The 11,940-nt window shown below is 44.4% G+C and overlaps 1 protein-coding gene across 2 annotated transcripts in view; it reads left to right on the top strand.

Moving 5' to 3' along the window:
- The first annotated feature begins 316 nt into the window (after nucleotides 1–316).
- MLEC (malectin) overlaps nucleotides 317–11,940 on the top strand; it is a 107,630-nt gene continuing 96,006 nt past the window's right edge. Inside the window, exon 1 of one of the 2 annotated variants that reach the window (XM_085634310.1) lies at nucleotides 317–970. In XM_085634310.1, the coding sequence (XP_085490436.1) occupies nucleotides 790–970 (181 nt within the window). In that variant the 5' untranslated portion in view covers nucleotides 317–789. The remainder of the gene's footprint in view (nucleotides 971–11,940) is intronic. The other variant, XM_085634311.1, reaches the window with a different exon arrangement.

The following is an 11,940-nucleotide window of genomic DNA, read 5'->3' as shown; positions in this document are numbered from 1 at the left end:
GATACTATGCACAAACCTGCTTAGTAGTACCCTGATGCAAAATAGAGCGGGGGAAGAGAACTACCGTCTTCCCATGATGCACTGTGATTCGCCGCGTTGTACTTCTTTCATTGGTGTAAAATATCAAAGCCGTGGCAGCGCTCGGGAGGAAAGATGAACGTCAGTCTTTCGAACGGGATAGCGTAGAAACGTAACCGCGTAGCTATGTTACGTGTTGTGAAACCTAAATTAAAGAGCGAGCCTATGGCCCCGCCCCTCTATCCATAGAGCTTCGATGGGATTGCTCCTCTCAACATGTCTGCGGTCGAAAAGGGGCATTGATGTGAAAACTGCAATGCAGAGAGCAATATGCACAGGAAAGGCAGAGTTGTAGCGCGCCTGCGCCATCTTTCTGACACTGTAACGAAAGCTTTCCCCGCCCTTTCCAGTGTGCGCGCGCCTATCGTGTACTTCCGCATCCAACCGCCACTGCAACCCGAACCGACCAGTTCCACCAGTACATGCGAGGCCTCAACTAAGCTTGGTTCGGCCACGCCCCATCGACCAGTGTCTACACACTAATGGTCGTCGAGCCGGTAATACCACGCCCCCGAGCTGGTGGGGGTGTGAATTATTCATGAACTGGTGCCCGGGGAAACATGTTATTGGTCATCGTTGGAAGTCGCCGCGTTAGGCTACACTACGTTGGTAAAACTGAGTGCCAGCGAAGAGTGAATGAGCCCTAAGGGGGAGATGCTGGAGCGCGGCATGGTGCCATCACGGGACCACTAACATCGCCGAGCCTTGGACATGGCGCCATTTCAGGCCCCACTCCTTGGACTCTTCTTACTCCTTGGAGCCGGCTCGGGGACTGCAGGCTCCGGACTGGCGGAGAAGGTGGTTTGGGCTATTAACGCCGGTGGGGAGTCACACGTGGACGTGCACGGGATCCACTTCAAGAAGGACCCGCTGGAGGGCCGAGTGGGGAGAGGTGAGGGGCATAGTAAGGAAGTTTGTGATGAACGAGTAAGTGGGCGCTCATGGAAGGGGGCATGGACCCAATGGCCAACTGTGTGCTAATATGGTAGTACGTGAGCTGCAAAGACTGGGAGGGGGAGGAAATGTGTTAGGCATGAGTAAAGCCAGTTAATTTGGCAGGAGGCAGGACCTCGAGAAGGAAAGGTGCCAGTTGTTGAGGCTGCATTAAGGAAGTACCAGCCGCCGAGAGTCAAGAGTGGGTGAAAAGAAGCAACGTACTGGACGAGAAGTGATTGTGGGCGAGGTGTCAGCTGTCGAGTGGAGCGTAGTCGAGAAGAGTGCAGGTTGCTGACATGAGGTATGTCAGTTGCTGACAGATCATTAGAGGTGGTGGTGCCAGGTGCTGAGGCTAAGCCAAAGGAAGGCAGACTGTCAGGTGTTGAGCGGGGAAAGAACTTGTACCATTTGCTGAAGGGAGGGCTGGGGGAGTGCCATTTTCAGTGGAGTCAGCGGTGGGAGGATGTACCAGCAGGAGGGACATGGGGTTGGAGGGAGTCATTTGATTTAGAGTGAGCGGTGGAAGAGACTGTCATTTGCAGAAGGGGGTGGCGGGGTGGGGGCTAGTGCCACTTTCTAGTAGTGAGCGGTGAGGAAAGTGTGCCAGTTGCTGAGAGCCGGATGGTGGTGGTATCAGTTCCTGAGGGAGGCGCTGTACCCGTTTGTGAGTGGTGGTGGAGTGGCTGACAGCTGTTGAAAGCTGAAGAACTGGTTCCAGAGCGAGCAGTTGAGATCTTGTTGATAAAAGAAGTTGAGTACACGGTGGCAGTTTGTTGTAGACCATCAGTTTGTCATTTACTGAAAGTTTAGGCTGCCATTTCTTAGGCTAGAGTTGTTGAAAAGAGGGTTTCTATTGGTGAGCGAAAGCTTAGTCAAAAAGAGTGCTGTGGCATGAGCATGTGGGTGAGAGTGACAGTAGAGCACAATGGCTGAGAATGGTGCTTATTGGAGAGGTGTGTGGGTGGTGGGGGTGTTACGGATTATGGGAAAAGAGTAAGCAAAGTCGACCCAAGTCCTGAGGAATTTAAGTGCTGCTTAATACAAATTCGAGCTTATTAAAAAAAAAAAAATCCAGTTTCCTCGTGTATCGTTCTTTAGCTCTGCTCGTATGGTTGGTCTATGGGAGCCAGTATAGTTAAATTTCTTTCCTCGATATGTTTTTCGCCTGACTTTTGCCGTTAAATGTAATTTCTGCAATCGCATATGGTGACGATTTTCTAGGATGTCTGTTTGAGCAGTTGTGCACAAATGTAAGCAGTCCACCGAACTCCAGACATAGTTTTTAAAAGTTGGTTCTCCTTTAAATTGAGTTGTGCAGTGCATCTTTAAGGTTTTAACGCTGCATTATCTATTTTTAGTAGTTGAACATATCCAGTTGTACTTTAAAGGGCATTTCTTGCAGCCCTGCTGTTAGACTTGCGGTTTAAGTCGCATGCTTTCAAATTACAGAATGAGCAGGGGTTTGTGGTGTTCTTCGTTTGGCGATCTTAAATGTTGGCTTCCTTCTGTGTTTATGGTTTTTGCTTTTAAAGTCTGGGCTTTCTTGTGAGATGATTGGGGTGGGGGGACATTTTAAAAGCATACGTTGCAGTGTTTTATTGTGTAGCTGACTCGGAAAGTAATGCACTTTATCACCAACCACTAATAATGCTAAATGTGGGAAGAAGAAAGCGTATCGGTGGGTAAGCTAGAGGTAGGCATTTCTTCTTAAAAAGGAGGTGGTGTATTGGGCAACGCTGACTCTAACTTCCTGTATGTCGCTGAGCAGTGAAAACTAACTCCGCTTGCACAGTGTCTTTATCCAGCAATCTAGTCCATGCGCGTTCCGGTTGAACTTAGACCCTATTTGTCTCGGGTATGAAGGTTAGCACAGCCTTCAAAGTTTTGCAGGCCGAGCAGTGCAGGGCCCAACTTATTAATAAGTTACTAGCTTGACTGGGCGTCTCATGCTGCTGGCGGTTGAATTAGCCAGCTTAATTTTGTGTGTGTGTGTGTGTGTATGTATGTGTGTGTATATGTGTATATATATATATATATATATATTCACTGAAAAAACCATAGGCTTCACACACGTTATAGTTAGGAATTATCATTTACAAAACCTTGCAAGTTCACTTAAAAAACCATAGGTTTCACACATGTTATAGTTAGCTGTACATTTCACTCGTAAAAAAACAATGAAATTCCACGTTATAGTTAGATCAGGTAACTATAACTTGCGCGCCCACAATAAACTGCTGATGACATCACATATTACATCACTCATGACATGGTCAGTGACATCACTCATGACATCAATGATGACATCTGAAATTACACATTGTGGATTGCGGTCGCGCAAGCTATAGTTACCTGATCTAACTATAACGTGGAATTTCATTTGTTTTTTACGAGTGAAATGTACAGCTAACTATAACGTGTGAAACCTATGGTTTTTTAAGTGAATTTGCAAGGTTTTGTAAATGATAATTCCTAACTATAACGTGTGTGAAACCTATGGTTTTTTCAGTGAATTTGTACGGTTTTTTAAATGCTAAGTTATGTATTTTTTATTATTTATTTTTTTCTGGTTTTTCACTGTGCGCCCACGTTGCGCAGTCCATGCCGTGCGCGCCTCGCCTTTTTTTACACAGTAACATTTGTTTTTTTATCCCTTGTGGGTCCTTTAATTTATTTAATAAATGTGATTGTTACTTCTTTATTTTTTTTTTTTTATTTTTTTTGCCGTGCGCGTACGGTAAGCTTACCGTACGCGCACTCCGCGATTTTTTTTTTTTAAAATTATTAAATGTATTTTCCGTACTTTTGGGTCCTTCTTGGACCCCCTGACAAACACTAGGGGGTCAGCAACTCTCTTCGTTGCCCCCTTTTCACGTTCCCCCACCTTTGTTTCTCAGTGCGAGAGACAGAAAATGGCGGCCGACACTTCCTGATTTCGACCGATTCGAATGTGTACAGTCATGTAACCACCAATCAGAATTGAGCTCGCGCACGGCACCGTACGCGCACGGTAAGCGCACGGAGCGCGCTTACAGATATATATATATATATATATATATTGATTTAAATGCTATTTTCTCAGGACCTACTGAACAGATTTACACCAGACCTACAAAAGGCACATCCTTGACCTGAGGACTACCTCTCTGCCAAATTTCAAGTAATTCTGTTCAGCCGTTCGGGCTGTAGCTCGGACTAAAGGTCCTATGGGAAAATGCATGGGGAAAACGTGTTTTGGGACCCCCCTTTTTTTCTCAGCCCCCGCTTGACGAATCCCCCCGAGACGTTCAGGGTAGGAGCGGAGCGTAGCGCCCCATTAGTTTTGAAAATTTCGCGAGGATTCGTCGACCGGCGCCAAAGTTATTCCAAATAGAATGTTGCGGATTTCCTATGGAAACACGGTCCTAACTATAACTATCTACTGGCGACCGCCAGTAGATAATATATATATATATATTGTGTGTGTATATATAATCGTTAAAGCTAAGCAATAGTTAAGAACTTTATGTATTCTTTCTATACAAGCCCAATTCAAACTATACAAACTGGAGAAATTGTGAACATTTAGTTATAACTTAAATTTTCAATTTACGCACCATTAGGTATAGCTTCTATAGTTTACGAGCCATCTTAAATTTACTATACTTCACACACCTCCATACACATTGTTCTTGCATCAATCACCACACTGCATTAACTATAACCCGCCATTTCTCCATGCACTCTTTATATCCTTGCTTATATAACTTAGTGCATACGAAATCATAGCAGTCAGAATAATTTGACATCTGAAATAACAGTTTCTTAGAACACAGAGCGTGGTAGAGATCTGTTTCAAATCTTAGTGTTGAGTGTCATTTATGTGAGTGTTGCTAAGGACACTTGTAAAGTATAGTAAAATACAGTGAAGTGTCTAGTGCTGTGGAGTAAAGTGTTATATAGTGGCGTGTCGTATCATAGAGTGGCATGTCGTATAGTTGAGGTTCGTACAGTGTAGTATTATGGAGTGTCATATTGAGTAGATTGTCGTAGAATGGCATAGAATAGAGGAAAGTGTTGTGGAGTGTAGAGACATACATTATATTATGTGTCGTATAGTGGAATAGAGTGTAGTAGAGGTTTGTAGACTGCACTTTTATAGAGGAGTGTTGTTGGAGGAGCGACGTACATTGGAGTGGCATAGTGGCTTAAACTGTTGCAGTATAGTCAAGTGGAGTGGTGTGGTGTGTAAGAAGCAGGCTTTTTATGTAGTGTCAAAACACAAAAAGGGCCAGGAGGGTTATAGACCTTCAGGGGTTGACTCCCCAACATAGAAACTACAAACACAAAAGAACCCCTATGTCTACAAAGTGAAGAAGAGTGCTAATGGAGTGTCCTTTTTAAAGACTGTTTCCTTCACCCACCCAAAGGTGGCATGCTTCATCATAGGGTAGTCTCCTCGTATTATTAACCTAGTCCTAATGCAGGCTACAACCCCTCTCTGAGAGGGTGGACTCGGGGGTGTTTTCTTTGACAGAAGTATACTAAATACCTCAGGTGAGCTGGGTGGGATGAGGGGTGCAAAACAAAAATGGGTGTGAAGTAAAACTAGTTCCAGAGTACCCAACAGACTTTATTAGGGCGTCCCTAGACCAGGATTAAAACCAGGCTATAACGGGAGGGAATTAAACCTGTCATAGACTGAAGAGTATTTCGATGTAGCAACCTTCTTCAGGACCTCATGTGTGCTACTACAAAATGCGTGTAACCAAATATAGTGTAAAGCAGAAGAAAATTGTCAATATACAAAAGTTGTCTCTTTCAGGCAATACCTACCAGTGGACCCCTGATCGAGTGGCTAACCACTCCAATCACGGCTCCATAAACACCCAAAATATTACTGTTGCTAACTATCACCTGGAGTTCATGTGTGGTCAGAAGCAATGGAAATTATTGCTTACAGAGTGTTAATGAAAAAAAATGTTCTCTAAACGAACTTGTCGAGGACTTAAACCCAATTTCTGGAACCTGTTTCCAACCCCCATCATTCTGGATCACTGCTTCAACCCTATTTTGTAGCACTCTGAAAACGCATTGAGAAATACCTTAGCTGAGCCTTGCATCTCCTACACCCCTTACGCTACTTTAATGATTGGATCTAACTCTTGAGACAACATTAATTGATCTGTTCCTTAATCATGTGTTGATTAAATGTAAGCTTATGTAATGCTGTTAAAATTGGCATTAACACAAAATCTAAAAATAAATGCTCATTCAGTACATATTAAGAAAGCAAGCACATATTCCCACACGTTTTTTGTTTGAGCTGCAATACTGTTACTGTAACGCCTGTTACTTTAGTGTAATTCCATGTATGACACTTCTAACCTGTTGGATGTAACTTCATTAGATGACACCCTCTAGCCATTGCATTAATGGTAGCAAAATATTGCGAGGCTCGCTAAAATGCATAGGGCCCTTGTTTTCACCACTGTAGAACTACAGCCATAAAGTGCTTCACATTACTAGAGAGTGGGATGAATGTATAGATGGGAAAGTGGGGAATGGCATTAAAAACTGTAAGTTCTCCCTGCAAACCTCTCCACTGTCTCCTACAGCTCATAGTTGTAGTGTGCCCAGGACTCCAGTCTTGTGCTCTGCTTGAGAGCAACCACAAGCAAAGCTTCAGCTCTTCTCAGTTGTGTCTCTAACAGTGTTATGAAGGATCTCCGCTATGTCTGAATTATGTATTTATTAGGTTCTGGGCCTATGACTGTAGTATTGATGCCATTTTGAAGGCAGGACCAACCTAAGTGCTTCCTTTTGCAAATTTGGAGTTCCTCCTCGATTGGTCCGGTGCAGCTTGCCTTTTTTTTTTAATCTGCTTGTGTTTACAGGCTTCTGGAGCAGGGAGTCTAACATCTGCCCAGTTTGGACTGGTCTTGGGGTCTGAGCTTTCTTTCCAGGTAGAGCTCAATAGAAAGACACTTCTGCTAGGGGTCAGTCGTCAAGGGGACAAGTATGTTTCACAATAGGAGGAGCTTACATTTTTCAAAAGGAAGAAGATGGCAGCCTTAACTCAACCAACTTTTTTTAAAGACTGTATATCTTAACACCCTGTAACGCTCTTGATCACATCACCCCTTAGCAATAACTGGTGCCTATCATTTCAGTTTGCAGATAATTGTTGAATCGAGGTCCTGAGCTCATCCATAACGGGTGATCAATCCTTTAAACGGTAGTTCCAACATTTTATTGGTGTGATGAAAATGCATCGACAAAGACTTGACTGTAGAACTTAAAATCTTACCACAGTTCTATTGAAAACAACTTTTTTATTTTTTATTTTAAATTCTTGAATAGTTTTCAGATGTATATTTATCAAGATCAGCATTTTAGTGAAGTTGGGGAGTAACAAGTTATTGAACCCGAACCTAGGGAGGTTGGCCCTCTAGTTTTCAGGCTCCACCGGGATCGGCCGGGCTCTTCCGCCTCCTCCGATATAAGACGCAGTATGGCGCCGTCGCGCAGCGTGCTGGAAGGTTAGCGCTGTTGCGGCTGGCTCTATTGCTTTTTATTTCTTTTATCCAGTTCTCATGACTTTGTGATTTTTATTTTATTGTGTACTGTGCTGCTATCCATTTTTAAACTCTTCTTTTTAATATTTCTAACACTTGTCTCTCACCTTGCACCTTGACTGCGCTTCTCTCCCCGGTCCACCACAGCGCAAAGGGGCTGATTGAGTGGAGGGAGGGAAGGCGGACATAACTCCCCTCTCGCGCTCTCCACTTCCTGAACCTAGGAGGTTGGCCTCTAGTTTTCAGACTTCACTGGGATCGGCCGGGCTCTTCCGCCTTCTCTGATAGTAGACGCAGCATGGCGCCGTCGCGCAGCGGATGCGCCCAGCGGGCGCGCCAAAGGCAAGCCCGTCTGCGCCCGTCCAATCCTGGACCGCGCCTTGGGCCAGGACCCTTGGTCCTAGTCAGTTTGGAGAACAGATAGGTATAATGTCCTACACTAGTAAGCAACTAAGGGCCATTAATGATGGTAGCAATCAGTATAAACAGGTTTGTGCCCGCTTAAATCCAGCTACCATATTTAACAAGCTCACAGTTTTATGTTCGACCTGTGGGGTTAGACTGGAGGCCCATCACAGGGTACAGACCTACCAGGCGGAAACTGCACTTAATAACACACATCCAGTAGAACATAAGAAAAAGGATAAGGTTTATTCTGCCCTGATTAATGCACGCTCCCTCCCAAAGCACAAATACGAGATAGTAGAATTTTTAGACAAGCATCACCTAGATCTCCTATTTATCACAGAAATGTGGGCTGACCCTTCAGCAGGCCCGGGTGTCTGTATCGCTACCCCTGATGGCTTTTCTGCATATAGATGCGATACAGTACAGAAGAGGGGGAAAGGGAGGGAGGCCTGGCTCTAATTCATAGAAATGAATTTTCAGTCAAAACAGAGATGATTCCCTCCATGGTATGTGAGGCATTTAATTTTAATATAATGCTCACCAATCAGTCATTTAAGGCGACCCTCTTATACCGTCCACCGGGCCCCAGGGTAGATTTTCTATCAGCAATGGGAAACCTACTTGAACCTGTGGCTGGTGAGCTAACTTCACCATTCTGGGGGAACTTCAATTTTCATCTGGAAGCCCCCAAAGATAAGGATTCTATAGCCCTTATCTCGGAGCTAGAAGCGTTAGGACCCTCTCAAAGAGTCCCACTCACTCAGCAGGGCACGCGCTGGATGGTCTGTTCATGAATGATGAGCATATCTCAATAAATGAAATCCTCCCCTTGACATGGTCTGATCGTTTTGCAGTTGTATTTGGTATTAGGATACTGCATCCTACCTCCGTACACTCCAGCCCAATTCCCTCTAAACGGTTTAAGGCTTGGAGTGGCATAGATCAGGCCCGTCTTAAACAGCATCTAATGGACACTCAACCTGAAGATGTTTCTGACCCAGAACTGGCCTCTACAAAGTATACAGAATGGCTCCAAAATGCTTTCAGTAGACTAGTACCATATAAAACAGCCTCTAAAAACAGGAAGGCTCCCTCTGCCCCTTGGTTCTCTGAGACTGGAGAAACCGCTGTAGGAAACAAGAAAGGCGATGGTGCCAAGAATATGACAACAAGGAGAAATCTTGGTATGAGGTGACATTGACAAAGTATAAACCACTTATAATAACAGAAAAAAGTAACTACTACACCAAAAAAATAGAAACCGCACAATACTCCTCTAAACAGCTGTTTCAGGTAGTTTATAAGCTGGCAGGGCCAGCGGACGACTTTACTAAGTGGGCATCCCACTCACTCTGCGATTCGTTAGCCAGCTATTTTCAAGGCTAGGTGGGGCAAATCTATTCCAACTTCACTGCCCCCGCAGGGGGCGGTAACCAGTTGGCTGTTAATAGCAAGAGTGGAGACAGCTCCAACTTTATGGAATTTAGGCCAGTTTCAGTGGAACAGATCTCTGATCTGGCTAACACGGTCAAATTAGGCTCCCCGTCTGATCCATTCCCCCCCTTCAGTCCGGAATCTGATCCCAGACCTAATAGGTTCTAATCTAGCGAGTATCTGTAATTGTATGTTTTGTTCAGGCACCTATCCCTCCCTATGGAAAAAGGCCATTATTCTGCCACTATTAAAAAAATAAAAAATAAAAACAATTTTGATCCAGGAGAGACCAAAAATTATCGGCCAATTGTGCGTCTCCCCTTTCCAGCTACACTTATTGAAAAGGTTATGAATACTCATCTGGCACAATTCATTGTAGAGAATAAGCTTTTAGATGCCCCACATTTTGGCTTTAAGAAAGGCCATAGCACTGAAACCGCACTCATTAAAGCGTCGGATGAAAATAGGTGTTTGCTTGATAGAGGAGGTGCCGCAGCACTGGTGCTACTGGCTCGATCGGCAGCATTTGACACGGTTGATCACCCTATGCTGATCACCCTATGCTGATCAATCGTGTCTCAGCCATTGGCATCGGACACAAGGCTAACGCCCTTCTGTCCTTTTTTTAATCTAATCGCACCCAGTCAGTTAATCTGGGTGACTTCAATTCACCAGTTTTTTACTCCCGTGTGGTGTTCCGCAAGGGTCTTTGCTAAGTCTGACTCTGTTCAACATATACGAGACAGACTTAGTACGAGTAATCAAATCTTTCGGGATGGGTCTCACATCCTATGCGGATGATACGCAACTGGTGCTTGCCGTACACAATGATGGAGACACAGTCTCGGTAAGCTTTAACCCCTTGCATGCCCGCCCCTTTCCCCGCCCAGTGCCGCGCTTTGCATTAGCGGGCGGAGTTCATGACGAGCTGGACTCGTCATGGGCACAGCGCAGCCGCAGCCCATGACGAGTCCAGCTCGTCATGGGCACTGAAGGGGTTAATGATGACATGTTGGCCATTAGTACCTGGATGTCAAATCGCTGTCTTAAATTGAACTCCGCCAAGACAGAAGTAATGGTCTTTGGAAACCTTGCCCCAGGATGGTCTCTGACCTAGTGGCCAGCTGAGCTGGGATTACCCCCTATCCCCGTCAAGAAGGCCAGAAACTTGGGTGTCATCTTTGATGATAGACTATCCTTCATACATCATGCCAACACAGTGGTTTCCTCATCCTTTTATGTTCTAAAGATGATGAAGAAATTGTTACCTTTCATCCCAGTCAGCACCGAGAGAACTTTAATCTGTGCTCTGGTCATGTCTGAGGTGCACTACTGCAATAGCCTGTTAATTAATGCACAAGACAGGGTTCTGGGTAGGCTGCAGTTGGTGCAGAACGCAGCTGCTAGGATGCTGTCGGGTACCCCGAAGTTTAAACCCATCTCCATTGTGGTGTGACAGCTCCACTGGCTGCCCGTAAGAAGCAGAACAAAGTTTAAGGATCTATGCATTGCCTATAAGGCAATTCACAATACAGGACTAGAATGCTTGAGTAAAGCTTTCTTTGCTTGCACACCCAACAGATCTCTTCGCTCAACAGATGCCAACCATCTGATCCTCCCCAGAACCAAGAAAGTCAACTGGGGGGGACAGAAGCTTCATAGTGGCCACATCTAAACTGTGGAACTCCCTCCCCTTGCAGATTAAGGCTTGTCCCACACTGCTATCACTTGTTAAATAAATACAAACTTGGCTCTTCAAGCAATAGGCTTCCACCAGCTTTCTACTTATCCTTCCAGTACATAGCACCAAGATACCTACGGGTATTTGCGCGCTTTATAAATTCTTAAAATAAATACATTAAATATAATGGGAATCATAAGGTGTGTGTGTAAGTAATGTGTGTGTAAGTAATGTGTGTATATAATACCATACCTCGCCTGGGCACACATCAGGCTGCTGTTTTGTTCTTGCCTGAGATTGAATGTAGTTATGTTGTCGAAAGGATCTATTGTAAACAATACTAACACAAAGCGGACTTAGGCCCAGCTTCTTGCTTACTATTGGCAATATTATTGCCTTGCTGCTTATTCAATGGCTTCCCTTCATATAGTTGTTTTTGCCATTTGCACGAGTGTAGCTTCTTTACCATCCTTTTGATTGGATGACTTGTATCCTTCCACTGCTCACCATTATTAAATTATTTTTTTTTGTCTTTCAACACTCCATGGGAGTGCACACTTTTTCTTGTTGTGAGAAATTGGGTTGTTGGTTGAGAGGGGTGAAACCCTGCTCAAGCAACAGCCAAAATCCTTTCTTAGGGTTAACCCCAAAATGTCACTACATTATCCTGTTAACCCTCTGGTAGATTGGCACAAAAGAAGCTAGGCTTAACTTGGAGGTAATGTGTAAAGTATTTATGCAGCACAGAAACAGTAATAAAGTAAAAACACAACGCGAGGAATTCCATACCAATTTCAAAATATACCATACATTTTAATAAATTATTTGATTCCAAAACGACAAAAC

The sequence above is a fragment of the Triturus cristatus genome, chromosome 11 (genome assembly GCF_964204655.1).
Source record: "Triturus cristatus chromosome 11, aTriCri1.1, whole genome shotgun sequence".
Taxonomy (NCBI): Eukaryota; Metazoa; Chordata; class Amphibia; order Caudata; family Salamandridae; genus Triturus; species Triturus cristatus.
Note: the sequence above shows the minus strand (reverse complement) of the source record. Positions and strands in the feature narration are given on the sequence as shown.